At 43.9% G+C, this 18,177-nt stretch overlaps 2 protein-coding genes across 2 annotated transcripts in view; one reads left to right on the top strand and one right to left on the bottom strand.

Moving 5' to 3' along the window:
* The window catches only part of xrcc4 (X-ray repair complementing defective repair in Chinese hamster cells 4), a 31,108-nt gene extending 16,810 nt beyond the window's left edge, over positions 1-14,298 (bottom strand). The window contains exons 1-3 of the mRNA XM_076284540.1: positions 14,254-14,298; positions 11,531-11,681; positions 10,290-10,492 (exon numbers count right to left, since the gene is read on the bottom strand). Of these exons, the coding sequence (XP_076140655.1) occupies positions 10,290-10,492; positions 11,531-11,669 (342 nt within the window). The 5' untranslated portion in view covers positions 11,670-11,681; positions 14,254-14,298. The remainder of the gene's footprint in view (positions 1-10,289; positions 10,493-11,530; positions 11,682-14,253) is intronic.
* Positions 14,299-14,336: 38 nt separating this feature from the next.
* On the top strand, positions 14,337-17,634 carry tmem167a (transmembrane protein 167A). Its single transcript, XM_076284541.1, has 4 exons — positions 14,337-14,371; positions 15,202-15,311; positions 16,840-16,874; positions 16,967-17,634. The coding sequence occupies exons 1-4, from the start codon at positions 14,369-14,371 to the stop codon at positions 17,035-17,037; spliced, it is 219 nt and encodes a 72-aa protein (XP_076140656.1). The 5' UTR covers positions 14,337-14,368; the 3' UTR covers positions 17,038-17,634.
* The last annotated feature ends 543 nt before the right edge of the window (positions 17,635-18,177 follow it).

Consider the following 18,177-nt stretch of genomic DNA (forward strand, 5'->3'; position numbering starts at 1 on the left):
GCGTCCAGCCCTCGGAGCGCCAGCGGGCCCCCGAGTTTCAAGTAGCGCCTCGTCTTTGGACGTGGAGCCAGGGCCGCGCCACACCAGCCCAGACTCTCACAAGCTGTGCCAAGGACGGCCACTCCAGAGAGAGAGAGATAAGGCAGGAGAGACTGCTGTGATCTCGAGCTGGCCTCCGACAAAGACACTTCAGCTGCCCGCGATCGGCCCCCTGATCCGCAAATAGATGACCACCCCGCCGAGGATAAGGAGAGACGGACACTCTCACACAGGAGCGTCCTGGCCACTCTAGACTGGAGGGGGGTCACGATAAGGACGACACTACACGGCGGGTGTCATGGAGTCACAGAAAACATGGAGGCAGATGTCCCCGACACAGACAAGGGCTGAAGCCGTGTGAACATTCTGTCACAAAGCCTTACAATAAACCAATACACTTAGAGCGCATACACATGATGCAAGCATTTCAAGGCATTGTGTCAGTTCTTGGCTCAGTCAGAAGTCATAATTAAGGGCGCCATTTTCTGTTTATTTTTACTAACTGATGAATAAACTTCTTAGTGCACAAAAATTATGTACTCGGCTCAGCAGATCTAAAAATAAAGTCGTCTTGGCTATAATGGTCATCCATCCTCACTTCCACTCATTTCCAATCCACCTGGGAGTGTCGACGCTACAGCACTGTGCTCTGGAACACCAGAAGGCACTGCGGCTCAGTCTGGTTTGGTGTCCTGTCACACTGTCCATGTCCACTGTCCACCACGCGTCCGCAGCAGCACAGCGGCTCCCGTTCCACACCAGGAGAGTAGGAACACACAGGGAGGGGTAGTGACTCAAGCCTCCAGTGGCCGCTGCCAACCCCATGAGACATTAGGCTCAGGGCAACCAAGCCTCTCGGGACTCTCCTCCACAGCCAAATATTAGTTCATTTCCTATGACTAATATCTCTAATGGATACTTTCACACAAAATCGCCTCATTATGTTCAATGAGAATGCTACTGCTGACCAATGTGACTGAACGTCAGCTGGACTTGGAGTTAATGGTCCTCCATTACACATGCTGTGGGGCTGGCCTGAAGCACCGATTTCCATCCTATTTTGAGCAAAACTTTGCGTGCACGTTGCTCTGGAGCCTGGATTTCCATGAAATGTAATATTGAACTGACAGACTGAAAGGATTTTAACAGACTCGTCATCACATAAAGCAATAAATCAACTCCAGTGAAAGGCATTCTACTGACAGACAAATGAGGGAAAAAAATGATGCTTATTATTATGACTACAAGTTATAAGGTGCCATTGTTTAAAATGTGCAGTTTCTACTTCAAAAGGACAATAAGTGTGGCCATGACTTGAAAGTTGATTGCATGACAAATGTGGTGCACGGCCTACTCAAATTAACCCAATCTCTTAAAAACTCAATGCAAACCCAAAGAAGCATTGCAAACAATGTATAAATATAAAATTTACGATTGCCCAGTCAAGGCTACAGGATGCGTGCACATCATTGCCAATCAGGTGTGTCCCGTCATGGAAGCAATGTGTCCATCAGCATCCCCCCCCCCCATCAGGATCATGCCCCCTGCAGAAGGCAGTATAACTGTATACGCACTGGAGTCGAAATGCAATCATTTGTGCGCAAAATCTGTTAAACGCAAAACCAGTTTACACAACTGCTATTGCAGTGCTACTTCTGCCTTCCTCTTTCTGAAACAGTCCATTGCAGTGGGCAGGGTAGTCGGTGTCCTCCCTGGGTGCTAGTCAAGGGGGACACCCTGGAAACAAAGAAACTTCCTGATGACAGCAGAAAGAGGAAATGTGCCACGCTGCCATACGCCTACCAGTGACCGAGAGTGACACTGGGGGAGACCTCCCCGACAGAGAGCGCATTGTTTCTGCACGCGGTCTGGAAAGTATTAAGGACGGTCACATTTCTGTAATCAATCAGCCCGGGACCGAGTGACTCCCCAGCAGACGTCAGCAGGGCACCCCCAGCGAGAGAGAGAGAGAGAGAGAGAAAGAGAGAGAGAGAGAGAGAGAGAGAGGGGGAAGAGAGGGGGGGGGGGGAGAGAGAGAGCACTGGGAGACGTGGCTTGTGTGGCTCCCGGAGGGCTGCTCACTCTAGGTGGCACGGGGTGTGCTAATGCCACGCTAGGCCCCGCACAGCCAACCCTGGAGCTGTCCAAAACACACCAGTCACCTGAGGATGGAGGCCACACGGTCTCAGACAGTCTCAGACGGTCTCGCATCATGTCCCTCTGGCAAACAAATCCAGCTTCCATGTCCAGGCACAAAACGCATGGTCACGCCTCAGAACAGTGAATGAATTTGAAGCTTCCAAGAATGTCACTGTGTATTTGTGCTTGAGACACAGCAGACATTGAGCACTGAGAGTGGGTTCTTCATAGTCTAAATCAAAAATGATTTTTGGGCAGCGCAAACGGTGGCATTGCACCGAAAACCATTTATTTCTTCATGACTCTGGTTTAAATGTATCCACATGTCCCTTGCACTGTAGGTGCTGTCTAAACTCAATGCTTTGTGTTTTGGGACATTTAGGACTTTGATACTCCAAACAGGTCCAGTAATGCTCCCACATGTCTTTTTGTAAAAGCCTGGCTAGTGCCAACACATGCAAACACTAAACAATTAACAGTGTGAGGAACAAGGCCATTGAGCAAAGCAAGTATTTCTGCAGGGCACTACTTAGACGAAAGCAAGCCTGATAGTCATTATTCCGATATCAAAGAGTCGAGGGAACATCAACAACTTCCCTTTTCTCTAAAAAGTGTGTGCTCAACCAAAGTTACAAGAAAATTCACATGGGATAAACTAGTAAAAAGACCACTATAGATGCCTTCAAACACAATTCAGGAGCAATTGAGTATGTGAGAGAGTGTGTGTGTGTGTGTGTGTGTGTGTGTGTGTGTGTGTGTGTGTGTGTGTGTGTATCCACGTGCCTTTGTGCGCTGACTCTGCATGACTGGCACCTCTTGACAGTCCACCTGTCTGAAATGTCAGTGAGCTCTAATAACTGTTTGGGGAACCAGAAGTCAGGGTGTTCCTAAATCTTCAGAAGGTTACAGTGGGGTTGAGTCCTCAGCTATAATAAACCTGCCGTCTTCAAACACTTCATGTCAATACTTTTCATTTATTCAGCAAGGCCGCGCTGCCCCGGCAGGCCAAACACCTGCTTTAGTAAACTTGAACCTGACCATTTGCTCAGGACTTTTTTAGAGGCCACTCTTCAAGGGCCCAGCGTGCACAGAGAGGTAACTGTCTCGGGGAGGTAGGGGCTGTATTGTAATAGCTGCTGATCTGCAGGCTGGAGGAAAGAGAGAGAGAGGGAAATGAGCAGGACCTGTAATCTTCCCCCTGCGGAAAGACCTTTCACACTAATGAAACAAAGACACAAGTGCTGGTTTGTAAATGCTCAACACATGGCTGCACATTCTCTTTTTAATACTCATATCTTTGCAGCTCCACTCCTCACTGTGGGGTAGATGCTGCAGTATGTTTTTGTCATAGGTATGTAGGCAAAAAGACTGTTAAGTGATTAGATAGGTAGGTAGATAGATAGATAGATAGATAGATAGATAGATAGATAGATAGATAGACAGAAACTATCATTGATCCCAAAGGAAATTATTTCTCTGCATTTTAACCACACTGCACACACTGAGCACACCCCCTCAATTTTTCTACCAGTCAAGGATTGAACCGGCCACCCTTCAGTCACAAGTCTGATAATTAACCAGTAGACCACAGCTGCCCCCATATTAATAAATTGGTAGAGCCCCCTTGAGCTATTTAAATATTGTTTGATTTTTTAAAATGTAAAAATAGTATGGGTCAGAAGGTGTTTTCCCTCTATGTTCTTTATCCACTATTTTTACACGTTCAATACCCTGAGCGATTCTACACTCATAGTGTATCTTTGTTGTCCAAAGTGAGCAGGCAGCATTTTCAATCCCACATAATTTCTATAACAGACATGATCTATGATGTGCACAAATTTAAGAGTGATTCGGTACAGAAGCTACCTAAGATAATGTCATCTATGTATGCCATATAATACCTCTATGTTGAAGATAATGTATTTCCTAATGCATTTCACCAACTCTGCACTGCAGCTAGGATGAGGGGGAGCAAAAGTATCATGGATAAAAAAACATCAGGAAGGAAAAATGGGCAAAAGTGAATGAGGTGGTGAAAGCAAGAGCAAGATGGAGCTCAAAGGGGGGCCTTCACGGTTGCCCGGCCGAGCTGTTTGTCCTGAGGCTTTGCGAAATGCTCCACACAGCTGCAAAGGCTTAAAGACATCAGCATAATCATAAACACTTTCTGTGTAAACTAGAGAGGGCAAACATTTGAACCACACATCTAATGACAACCATGACAATCCCATATTACAGCCGTGGTGAATGGGTTTCTACTCAAGAGCATAACCTTAGCTGCCCCCTTACAGCTGGACCAGGGCCTAAGAGTTATCAAGTCACTGCATAGAGGATAATTTGGCTGCATTTGTCTTTAACTCCCTCTAGTCCCTCTGAGAGCACAGAACAGGTGCACACTATGAATATAGTTATCCAACCAGCAACAGGAAGAGGGTTTGTTCAGCAGCTACTGTTCATGCACTTTATCATCAGATAATAGCACATGTTTCGCAACACAGAAATGTATGTCATCATAGAAAAACTCATTGGAAAATACAGAATGAAACCGAAAAACAGTCATCCCACACTTCTATAAAATTGAAAGTTTGTCAGAACTTCCCTTTTCTCTGTAACACATGCCCTTCCAGTGTATTCCCATTCAATGTCTCTTGCTCTGTAACACAAAACATGTGTTGGCCTCCGTAGACCTTGTCCAAAGAGCCTCACAATAAGCAGGTCCTGCAAGAGATGCTGTGCCATAGCATAATTTAGCTTGGACGCATGAGGATTCAGGAGGTTTTAAAAAGGACTGTGGATTACATTACCTCAAAAAGAGCCAAGAGGACTGGATGGCGCATGGACAGAGAGGCAGGGGAGGGCAAACACGCCATCTTTGAAAAGTCACCTTCTGCAATCACCATTTTTAACACGCCAATAGCTCTTCAGGGAAATGGCAAAATAACAATGTGGCACTGCTGCTATCTATTGCTAATTATATCTAATAGCTAGCACCCTGAATGTAAACTATACTGTTTTATCTCAAAATGTGGCCTACTGGACAGCCTGTTTATTTTCAGTGGAAAAGAAATCCTGGCAGTGAGATCTATCTGACAGACCAACAAAATGAAAGAGCTGGTGAGAACCACTGGCTCAGTGTATAACAATGCAATGTCATATAAATGACTTCAAATGATGTCATTTGCACAAAGGAACTTCTTTTTTGTAGGATTGGAATAACATATTGGACTTAGCACAACCACAATCAGCATTAAACATTTATCCATGATCATTACCATGCATAGCTGTATGGAAAAGGGGAATATGGACAGGTCGGTCACCTTAATACATTTAACACAACCAGATTCAAGCCGCAATAGGCTACTAGAAGAGACTAGGGGGGGAAAAAAGGCCGTCTGGGACATCTATGTGTCCCTGGCCCACTCCTTTTGAAGCGCAGACGGGAAAAGAGCTCGGGGCGCTCGCTCGCAGAAGTGCATAATCTTATGTAAAGCTCCGTGAAAGAGTGGCCACACAGCGGTGATCAAAGCGGCCTGGGCTTATGGCGCGCACTTTAGAGGACCCCCGCTGTCGCTCCCTGCCGCGACAACGATAACCCTTCCTGTCTCAGACGGTTCCCTGCCATGTGAAAGCTGATCGGCCTGACAACCGGTCCCAGTCCCGGCGCGTCGCGGCACGTACCGTGCTGCTGCCCCCTCCGCCTCTTCTCGGCCGTTTGCGCCACTTTGCTGGCTTCGTCGAGGACGGAGCCTGAATCGCCTCCTTTCCGACGACCTCCTCAGTGACCCTGGTCATTATAAGCAGCAGACCAACTGGCTGTGTGAGCGGGCGAGGCTCGAGCTCAGAGCACCACAGGTTAAACCTTGATCTTGCAGCACATACACAATTTGCATGAGTGTGCATATTTGACTTTTCACACGCCCCAATGATGGGCACTGAATCGTCGGTCTGGAAACCAACCAGATCAAAACCACAAATAAACACAGGCAAATGGTTTGGACGGATGGGATGGGTGTATAGATGGACGGACACCAAAGACGATGGTCAAATGAGGTCAACTGTTGCCCCGTCTGGCCACTTGTCAGTCAGTGGAGCAAAAGCCTCGCCAAAGCAATGCCAATCTGCCAGGAGCCAGAGGAGGTGACAATGGGAACGGGCAGCTGGCGGCTTTATAGGGATGGCTCCAGATTTAGGGTAGACAGCACAGGAACAGGATACGTCCATCAGCGAGCACTTCACCCTCCACGCCCGCCCCGACGCTCTGGTATTCAGCTGTGGTCAGACGCTGGCGTCGCAGCGAGAGAGGAAACGCAAAAATTCCCCGAACCATCAACGGTCATGACTTTTGGGTGGTGCTGAGAAAAATGGACAGCAAACGGCGCCAACAAGCCATTATAAATTAGCAACTGAGCAAAAGTTTGGGCCCGCATCAGTAACGGTGAGGATGTTATGCAACATACTGCCGAGAATCTGCAGTAGGCCTCTCAGAAGAGGAGATCAATTTAAGCACTGAAAGCCCAGTAGAGAATGTGATTGGACAACGCAGCCTTCTTTCCTACAAGGCGATCTTCTTCCCAGCAGTGCAGCAATTGAACACAATCCTAAAAACACTACTGTTTTCTTGTCATTAGGCTACAAAATGAATAGGCAACTGACTATAAAACAAGAAAAGGAATACATTATAGTCAACAGGCTTATAAGCAAAAGCATAATTATAGCTACTGAGGAAGGTTACACTACCAAACTATGCAAAAATAACACCCCTGATGTCAAGTAACTATGCATCTTTTGAACTTGACTGATAATATTAACAATCAAGTTACCAACAACTGCTAAAAACATAACTCAGATGCGATATTTCATGAGAAGCTAATTTGTTTTTTTCACATGATCAAAGACCTTCCTTCCTCTAGGGAAAGGTTCCTTCTGCTAATATTGTAGCCTAAATGCTTCAATGCACTGGCAAGCTCACAACTGTGTTGCCTGCAATCTTGTAATGGTCTGTACTACTAGGCTATATTTCAACCAGATGTTCCTGTCAGTACAAAGGAAGAATAGGGCAAAATGCAGCTTTCGCAAGTCTATCATATAATAAAGTTTCTGTTGTCAAGTTTCCGTTGTCAAAATATAGCCTAAAATACCAATGCCAGTCTTCCCATGTGGTTTGTTTCCCTATATTAGGCCTATATTTGTGTCCCAAAAATCAGATTTTCTGATGTATGCAATAACACTTACCCTCATCTTACTCATCGTGTCTGTTGTGATGTACAGAATCATAATGTTTGTATTTAAAAATGGCATGGTGGACACCATTTTATCACAGCACTCTCTTCATATTCATATTCCGCTTATTTTCCTCCTCACTCATACAGACCCAGTGCCACTACATATGAAAAGCAATTCTCCCTGTGCCCCACCAACTGATGTTGTACTTAAGAGGTTGCCCTTGCAATTGCCTCCAGCACTCGGCACCATTAAAATGGGGCCCACAGAGTGCTTGGGAATACTGAGGAACGTCGTCTTTTATTATACCTTTAAAACTAGGCTGTTGTGAGCTAGTGTAGAGGCAGTCTTCGTTTTTCACAACAAGAAAAACGACACGCTCCAGCTTTAACATGTCAGATATGACCCCCCCCCCCCCTCACTCAGCCCTTTCCCCTACACTAGCCTGAGTCACTGAGTCGCTGCCATGCTTTGCTACTGTTCAAACTTAAGTTCTTGGAGGGTCATCAGTACTGATTCCACATAATAATATTTATATCCAGGCCGTGTAGTGGGTGGGTCAGGTGCTGGACGGTTAGTGGGAAGAGGAGGAAAGGGATGAGGGGGGTAAGGGGGTGATTGGTCACAGCTGTGTCTTTGCGGACTGAAGGTGTGAGGAACATCAGGATGGGCCCCGCGCCAGAGAGGACAGTACAACAGGCCCAGCACTTGTCTCTCTCTCTCTCTCTCGCTCTCTCTCTATCTCTCTCTCTCTATCTCCATCTCTCACTCTCCCTCTCTCCCAGCACGGGACTGTTTGGCTTGGCAGTGTGTCTGACACTTCTGCTCGGCCTTTATGGAGAATGCCAGGCTTTGGAGAACGCCAGACTTCTCAGAGTGCCTGTGCCACTGAGGCGTCTGGCCTCTCCCTCCCTAGAAGACTATGCTCCCTGAGCTCCTTGTCACTTAAGTCACACAAGTTGTGTGACTTAAGGCCATCATGGCCCTTCACGGTCCGTTTACTATGGTGGAGCATCAATCAACAATGGTTATGTAGATGAGACTGAGAGTCGACTAAGGCAGTGTTTCTCAAAGTGTGGTCCGGGGACCACTGGTGGTCCGCAAGCTAGCCCAAGTGGTCCGCGAGCAGACGTGGTAAAATATAATATAGATGAGTTGTTTGCAATATTGAACCAACTTGTATGTAAATCCAAACATTTCTGCAACACTGCCTATGTAAGCCATGGCAGTTTAAATCATATGAATTCTCTGACACAATAATACAATCAAAGTGGTTCAGTGAGTAGGCCTATTGTGTAATTTACTATTTAAGTAGGTCTAATTTTATTTTATTTTTTTTAGCTAGGTGGTCCGTGAGGCTTTTTTTATTGATTAAGTGGTCCTTGGTCTGAAAAAGTTTGAGAAACACTGGACTAAGGAACGGCCAGCCAGGAAGATTCATTCACAAACATTCTAGAAGCAATCTTTTTTCAAAAGCGCTCCTAGTAGACGACACACACAACCCACTTTTATAGGGAATTGCTCTTGATCACTATAGGGCCAACTTGTAGATTTCCAAAACACTTTCCCTCTGTTGGCAGAGCATCAGAAAGCTTAGAGTGAAATTGAGCCTCTTCTCTTCTCTGTCTCTCAAGACAACTCTTCCTAAGGGACCACACATGCTACGGACATTTACAGATACCCACATCCACATGCCAGCATGTTCAAAAACTACTTGGAACAGGCAAGAAAGGAGAAATCAAGGTTTGTACATTTCTATGGTAGAGCAATTCATTAGTTATGAAAAAGGAAATATCACAATGATTTTCATGCAGCTAAGCTGACACATAGACAGTAGGTGGAATAATAATCATTTATAAAACCATTCACCCCAGTCCTTTTAAGAACCAAGATGGACACTTGAAAAATGAACTGTGAAAATGTGACATTACATTCTGGGCCTTTGGTACACAATCAATTTCAGTCTTTTTTTATCCATTGATGAACAACACAATCACTACTAATCACTACTAATTTGGACCAGACTGATTAAGTGATTTTTAGACAGATCAAGTGATTTTTAAGAGGTCTTTTTAAAACTCCATAAACAAAAGCACATTAATTAGGCAGGTGTTTATGTGTGTCACGACTCGAGACAACAGCTATAATGTCCTGTTACTAACCCTAATGCATTCAGCATGAGAGGACTTTGTTAGTGTGCAGTACAGGTTTGCAACAGATTTGTTAACGACAAGTAACAGATTGAGGCACAGACTGCAAACGCACACGCTTAGCATGGGGACACTCCAAAGCTTCCTATCCAAAGGACAGCCGTCTAACCTCCGTTAGCAGCTCTGCTGAAATAACAGCTCCCAAAGGGCTAGCTTTAGTAGCGCCTTCAGACCAAAAGCAAAACTGTGAATAAAGGAGCATACATTATGACGTAATGGGAAACATTCACAATTGCCAGTCACCCAGGGAGCTGTTTATCTGCAGTAGCCCACCAAAGAGAAATGAATACATTTCTGTTTAGTCTGTACACTCTTAATACAATTGACTACATGAGAATACATAGTTAAAGGTGGAGTCTGTGATTCTAATCACTTTTTTGTTAAAGTCATTAAATTGTGGACTGCATCTTTAAGGAGGCAGATGGTCAAAAGAGTATTACTCTCTGATTGACGACTTGAAAGCAGTTCTGTTTGACACACGCGTCAGATCTACATGGGAGTGTTTACCACAACGTCAACATTATGATCCGTCCCAGAGAATGACATCATTGTGATGGGGTGAGTGAAGCCAGCGAGGGGGAAAAAGGGACGGATGGTGCGAGCAAGAGAAAGAGAGAGAGAGAGAGAGAGAGAGAGAGAGAGAGAAAGAAAGAGAGAGAGGAGGGGGCACCCTGTACTCACCGAGATGTCTTTCTGCACCTTCTCGTAAGACAGGTGGAGTCCCCCGGCACTTCCGTGGCCCTGGCCCCGCTCAGCTGTCAGGTGGAAGGCGTAGTCCAGGGCCGCTGGGCCCTCGCCGGTCAGAGCCACCTGGAGGTCATCCACATACCGCTCCCTCGCCATCTCCATCTCCTGGGCTTCGCGGGACACCTCCTCCTCCGAGACTGGGCAAGGCACAGACACATTCAGAGACTGGACATACATGCATGAGAGCATACACACACATAATGTGCTTTCAAATTTCAAAATGACATTAGAACTGGATAATGTCAGTGCTGTATTTAGGATATGTAGCCTATATCAAAACAGGGGGATAATCGAGTAATAACCAGTCATATTAAGCAGGATGGATGGTCCTAGAATTCAGACCCTTGCTTGCCCTTTAGTGGAGTTAATCTGGTGTAATTCAACTAAAATGTTTGTAGAAAGGCACACATGGATAAATATCCCACCGGTGAGTTATACAGTATATCAGTCAGACTAAATGCCATACCAAGATGTGCAAGGACTCCAATCTCCACAGACCACAGGCATGATATTCTCAAAAGTCAAAGGAAAGAGCAGATCCACATAATATTTCTGAGGGGCTGAATGTATCCCTTCCCTCACTTGAATGGATCTGGTCTGGAACCATCAGGGATATTTTAAAATCCAGAAAATCAGCTGTGCTCAGGTGAGTCAGGGCCTTAGTCAGGTAAGGTACTTCAAAACATCTGACTAAGGAATTGTACTCAGTCCATGACATTTTACTGGTGCTTATTAAACAGTGGCAGTGGTGGGGAGGCAGAGGGCCAAATCTGAGGACCAGGTTACTGCACATAACAGAGAGTACATGGCCTCACACAGGCACAGAACCTTCTTCTCCTGCCATGACAACCAACTGAAAAGTTATACTAAGACCAAGCAAATGTAGCTACAAATGTTAGCATGGGTTCACATACTTTTTCATGACACTGTATGTTGATAATACCGGCCTTAATATCACTATATTTGCACATTGTTTAAAATCTAGGGCCTTCAATCAAGCCATGGCCCTTCATCCTCTTTGACAGCTTCAATTATCAACTTGAGCTATCCTCCCACTCAGCCTCCACTTCAGGCCTGTTGTTACTTTGATAAGAGTCAGTGGGTACTGCATGTTTGCCTTCTACTGTAACAACCAATCTGAGGTAGAAAGGAGGACACAGGACCGTAGCCATTACCTTCTCCTGTCCATGCAGAGGTTCCATCACACAGCAGAATTACAAATCCAGCTCCAAAGTCCTCTTTCCACTCGACCTTGAGAAAAAAAGTGCGCTCGGGGTCAGAGGCAATGGTGATCTGACGGAGACTAACTTCCATCACCGTACGCAACTGCAAAACAAAACAAAACAAAAATAGTACATTTAGTGTAGCTCAATAATTCAACAGAATTCAGTGGAAAATAAATTGCATATTTAAGCAAAATGAATGAAATAACTGTTTATCTGTATGACAAGTATAAGTATAAGTAAGTATAAGTATAAGTATATATACTCTTTTGATCCCGTGAGGGAAATTTGGTCTCTGCATTTATCCCAATCCGTGAATTACTGAAACACACTCAGCATACAGTGAACACAGTGAGGTGAAGCACACACTAATCCCGGCGCAGTGAGCTGCCTGCTACAACAGCGGCGCTCAGGGAGCAGTGAGGGGTTAGGTGCCTTGCTCAAGGGCATTTCAGCCGTGCCTACTGGTCGGGGTTCGAACCGGCAACCCTCCAGTTACAAGTCCGAAGCGCTACAGCTGCCCAAGTCATGTAGTCTATCAAGTGATTCATTCTTACAAGGTAACATGCTGAGTCATCAGACATAAAAGAGTCTGATTAGCAAAAAGATATGCAAACAGGTAGACTGCATTTCTTTATGCTACAAAGATTAGGCTAAGACTGCAACATAATTCTGTGACCTGATCCAACACAGTAACATGCTATTAGCTTGACACAGAGCCTTTCAAGTTATTTCAATCATCAACACATCTGGTTCATCTACACGGCTCCTCATCACCCTGGCTATCACCTGTTCTGAAGACTAAACAGTGGAAGAAGAACTTGCTGACTCTCCAATGACACCAAGCAAGGGGCTAGCGTAAATCACTGGACAGCAGTCACTCTATGCAAAGATTGTGACAGCACACGTACAGGGAGAAGAATTAAACCTTCACCTCTTTAAAACAGGACAGCCATTCATTACGGCCTCTGCAACATCTGCACAGAAAGTATGTCCTTCTCAGTAATGACAGACGTTCTAGCAAGCATAGGGGGTTTAGGACGGGGAGCACATCAAAGACATCCACAACAGGAATTCTGGTCAGCTGCATACCATGCTCTCAGTGTAGGTATGAGTGGACTCTGCAGACAGTTTAGGCAATATACTGTCAGACTTACTTAATGGGCCATGAACCTTCTTGACCAACATTTCATAGCGACCACTAAACTTAACTCATCAAGCACACCTTAATGCCACCACAACGGAACTATTCCAACTCGGACAAGGCCCATTTATAAGGGGTACTATCTCTGCTGAGGGCCCACACATCCATCATGCTCAGGAAACAATGCTCTGGCAGTAAGTGTGGGAGCAAAGCTGGCCACTATCAACACTCTGGCGTCAGGCAGGGCAGCTTGATGAGCCTGTGAGAGCAGACAAGCAGCAGCTAGTGGCCCACACCGCCCCAGCCACACGCTGCAGAGGGGAAAGGGATCAGGGCTGAACAAACAACTTTCCCAAATGGCCGTGTTGGGGTCCTAGTCACTTTCTTAACAGGGATCAAGTCCAGTCAGAGGCAGAGATAAAGTCGTGGGATCAGGCTGAGAAGTGAACATGAGGGTCGGGTCTTTGGGTGTAGGCTACTGAAGACAGACCCTTGTGGTTCTGAAGACTATAGCAGCAAACTAAATTCAAGCATGTACTGTAGGTTTGTCCTCAAGGGAAAGGGCTGTCTATCACCATCAAAGTTCGATAAGCATTGTTTTAATAATAATGATATAAAAAACTACTTTGTCTGCAGAAGTATGTGAGAGAGATCACTTCTGATGGAACATTTCAATTATGTAGGCTACTGTGTAAGACCAAGGCAAGTACACCCCTAACCCCATAAACCAGAAGTTTGTCAATACCAACTGCAGATAAAGAGACAAATACTATGAGCTACATCAGTTGCATTTTTGTGTCAATTCCTTGTTTGTGTGAGCCTTGTTTGTGTTGGCCAACATTCAGTGCTAATCTGAAATCTCTTGCACCTCTCTAAAACCACATTTAATCTATCAACGGCCTAATTTATCTAAACATCTATGGTAGATCAACTGGAGGGATCTTGCCGTCTTTGCCTAGATCAAACAGTTCAGAAGAAGAGAAAACGTTCATGCTATAGAAATCCTCTCAAGAGTCATGATGACATAGTTAAGGTTAGATTCGTATGAATTTAGTACAGACTCTAGTAGACGTTTGTGGTGTTTTGTTATGAGATACAAAATTGTTTTATCTACAATAATGGTGTGCACTCGCTTAAATCTCGATTATTTCACTTTGAACACACTTAGCCTAACGCTACGTCTTTACTTTTGAAATAGCCAATAAGTTGCGTGTTGCATGAGTGTATCATCGTTATAAACACAGCAGTTTGTGTAAACTCGTATTCACCTTTCACTCGCTTTCACTACATTTACGACAATATTTTCTAAAATGCGTAAACTGGCTAGACTAGTTTGAGATCCAACGTCAAACGCACATTGTGGAACACCAACACGAACGTCCAGTAGTTTACAAAACATAAAAATGGTCAATTATCATCTTGGCACCATAGGACTTAAACAAGCAGTAATCTCACTTCGAACAGAACAAATTCCCCGAAGTTTTAATAACATATTTTGTGTTAGAATTGCAGGATCCCTCCAGTGTCTTACCCATGAAATGGGGAAAGGCGAAACGTCCCGGCTTCTGTAGCTGCTTTAAAATGTTACTACGTCACTTCCAGAGTAACACAGGAAGTGTGAGGTGGCTGTCTGGGCTAGAAGCGAAATGGTAAGATAGCTGTTGTGGCAAACATAAGTCGGAGCTTTCCCATTTATTTCCATTAAAAAGTGTATCGCCGTTACAAACTGCATCATAAAATAACTGCACGGAAATAGTTTTATGTTGTTTTTATGCTGTTGGAATATTTTTGTCGAGCAAACAACATGTCTTAAGCTAGCTAACGACAGATGGCTAACGTTAATTGGGTTGAATTCCACGACTGTTAACGTTATCTATTTTAGCACACATTCAGTACAACAGTTTGCCTTACTTCCTTAAAAGCTATATCACTTAATTGACAACTAGTGTCTGAGTCGTATATTGTCAAACAAAATGATACCTTAACCAAACTGGGAACGGTTGTCTGCGTTATAAGCAGTTACGGTTAACTTATAACAGGACTAGCAGGCATTAGTATCGTTCAAGCGTATGCAGGAGTTGGGTAGTGCTAGCCTGGAAAGATGGATGATGTGGCAGCAAAATAAGAACACTTAATTCGGTCAACTAATTCGTGTACCGAACTGTTTAGGTTAATGTTGGTTACAATCCAGGTGGTCCACTTATTGTGGTCCAAAAGTCATTGGATGCAAGTTATTACGAAGTTACTGTCCTGCCTTCTTGTTGGAACAAGAAGTTGTAATATAATTAATGCGTTGATCAAGCAGCATTTGACTGATTCCGACAAAACGCTTAAATTCTTGGGTAGAGTTTTACAAACGTAGGTCTTTATTCCTAATAAAAAATGTGAATGCATCATGTGTGCATTAAGTTGTGTTAGTATATTTGATGGGTATAATTCATATGAATAATCTACAGTCATCTTCTGTTCTTTCCCGCAGTCTGCCATTTTTAACTTCCAGAGCCTCCTCACGGTTATCCTGTTGCTAATTTGCACATGTGCATACATCCGTTCGTTAGCGCCGAGTCTGCTAGATAAGAACAAAACAGGGTATGTATCAAACAATGTGGCACACCTCAACGAATTGCATGATAGGCTACTTTGGATAGATTTATTGGGTTCAAAGCTTGGTAACTTATAATTATACATTCCAGTTAATGGCTATTAACTTGTTCAGTCAGTGATATTATTGTTAGGTCAAAGGTGTGAACATGTTGATTTCCCTTAGCTGTCCCCAGCTACCCCCAACACACACACAAACACACACACACTTTCAAAGACACTGTTTCTGTGAGGCTAAAGACAGCAAGATGTTTGCCACATGTTTGGATGTCAGATGGTAGGGTGAGGAAATGAAGGGGATTATTATCAGCCAGTGGCCTGATCCCCACAAACAGATGCATTTTCCAAGACAAATTATCCACATTTGGCATTACAGTAATAGAGATAGCACCTCAAAGTCTATTTTGTTCTGCTTTCTTTGTTGGGAATTGTGTTTACCACTGTCAATTTGGCAACAATTGACATTTTGAGGATGTAAGTGGTAGTGGAATTGAACATCTTTCTCAGGTGTTGGTAGGTCATACAGTTTGTATGCCTTTAGATCCCTCAATATGTACAACACATTGCCCAGTAGTATGAGAAGAAGTGTGCTGATGTTTGAGAATTAACTAGTTTTTAATGAGGAGATAAGTTTCACAAATGGACAAGCTTGAGCGAGGAACACTCATTCGGCCCTCCCAGAGGAAACCTCAGGTTATTGTCTGGGGGTCTACTTTGTCACTGCTGTTTGTTGTTTCTGTCAAAGGAGAATTCTTCAACCAAGAGAAAGAATGTATTTCCTCAAGGGGCTGTCTTTACTGCCGCAATCATGGCTGTTGTAGTCATGTAGGCTTGTTTTGGCCCTTAAAGGCATATCAGTCGTTAAACTCTCTCACCCCTGATTCCTTCCACCACACACACACACACACACAAACTAGATTGTTCTCTTCAACATTGCTGCTAGTGGGATGCTGGTATTGAAGAGTGAGTGGTCACTATTTTTGTTTGAACTGGAAAGTCAGATAGTTTATATGGTTCCCCTAACTGTGGCTGTTTTAGAGGTAGACCAGTGTAAGATGAGTTGCAGTCGTACAGTTTTGCGATATGACCGTTTTCAAACCTCAATCCCTTAATTGCTGAGCTGAAATGAAATCTAATCTAACTGTGAGGAAATGTAATTTCATTAATTCTTAATCCTCTTGCTCTGCTATGCACTTTTGTGATTTTGTTCTGTGCTGTGCTCAAGGGAAAGGAAATACAATTAAAAGTTTGAGCCTCTCAGTCAGTTCCCATCTGATAATGTCCCTGCTTTTCAGATTCTTAAATTAAATGATGGTTGTCTCAGAAATGATCCTCCATCGTGTCTGTTTGTGAAATGTATCACTGAGTGTTTGATCAGTTTAGAGCTCTTTAGTCAATTTAGATATTGACTCTCCTTAATTTTTGTACATCAGTATTATTGGTAACTGGAGAAAGGTGGATGTGTATTCTTTATCCTTTCGGCATTGCTAATCCTGCCACTCTTTTTCCTTCTCAGGTTCCTGGGCATATTCTGGAAATGTGCAAGAATAGGTAAGAATGATCCGTCAAATGCAACTCCATTCTCCATCAAATAATCGAATACCCTCCTTGACTTCTCTGCTCTCTGCTTGTCACTGTTTCAGGTGAGAGGAAAAGTCCTTACGTGGCCGTCTGCTGTGTCATAATGGCCTTCACCATCTTATTCTCGGAGTAGCAATGGACCGCACAAAACGGACACTTTAACATCTAAGGGGGAGGCTGAGGGCCAGGCTCTGCTGTCTCTCCCACGGCGCGATATGTGACTTATCAACATTTGGACTCAATTGTCTGGTCTGAGCTGGGGTCTCATTGAAGCACAGTCGTTCTGCACAGGGAGTGCATTGAAGTACATCCTGTGCGTTGCCAGTGTTTGCCTCGTGGACCTGCTATTTGTAAACATGATTGTTTTCTTTGTTGCTCCCTATGCGGTGTACCGTTGGTGTATCTTCATGTCACTACCATTATTTTGCCACTTTATCAAACCAGATGTCTTGGGGGGGGGGTAAAGGGACAATGTTGCAGATTTGTTGAGGATGTCAATAACTCTTAAGTAACGATATGGATGTACATTTGTTTACAGATGTGCACTCCTTATTACCAATATGATGGTCCTGTGATTTCAAATCATAAGACCAAGTTTTACAGCGATATCATGATGGACGGGATCATAATACAGGTTGTTTAGTGTTTTTGTGAGTTTTTTTTCTTCATTAAGACACATGGTTATTACACCAAAACAGTCTGTTATGTCAATAAAAACATATTTGTTGTATTTGTACTGAGTTTGTTTTTTCTAAGTGATCTGAGAAGATGGTTGGATACTAACAAAATATTTCAGTCTTACTTGATTCAGTATGATCAGTATGACCTTAAGTGTTCTACTGACAACCTGGTGAGAGAAGTTACTTACGGATAGATAGATAGATACTTTATTGATCCCCAAGGGGAAATTCAAGGGTCTCAGTAGCATACAGACATCACATACAACATGCACTTACAGCAGAAATGGTAAACATAAGTATAAGTATAAACATATAACTAAACTCCACTGTACAATAAAGACAGTAAAAGATAAGAAAACTACCAAAAACTATAAATACACTATATAAATTAAATTAAGAAAGTCCAATGTGCTTGAGAGTGATCAAGCATAAGACGCTTGTAGTGACAGGGCCAGGACTGGTAAGGTGCTAAAGGGAGTGAGTGTCATGGTGAAGGTGCAAAAAGTAGTCCAACCATAGTTATGTGTGCATGGCAAGGTGCTCAAGAGAGTGAGTGTCATGGTGAAGGTGCAAAAAGTAGTCCAACATTAGTC

Source organism: Alosa pseudoharengus, unplaced genomic scaffold, assembly GCF_046254945.1.
Source record: "Alosa pseudoharengus isolate Yale_2024_CS ecotype anadromous, Long Island Sound unplaced genomic scaffold, YU_APseudo_1.1 YU_APseudo_1.1_scf_14, whole genome shotgun sequence".
Taxonomy (NCBI): domain Eukaryota; kingdom Metazoa; phylum Chordata; class Actinopteri; order Clupeiformes; family Clupeidae; genus Alosa; species Alosa pseudoharengus.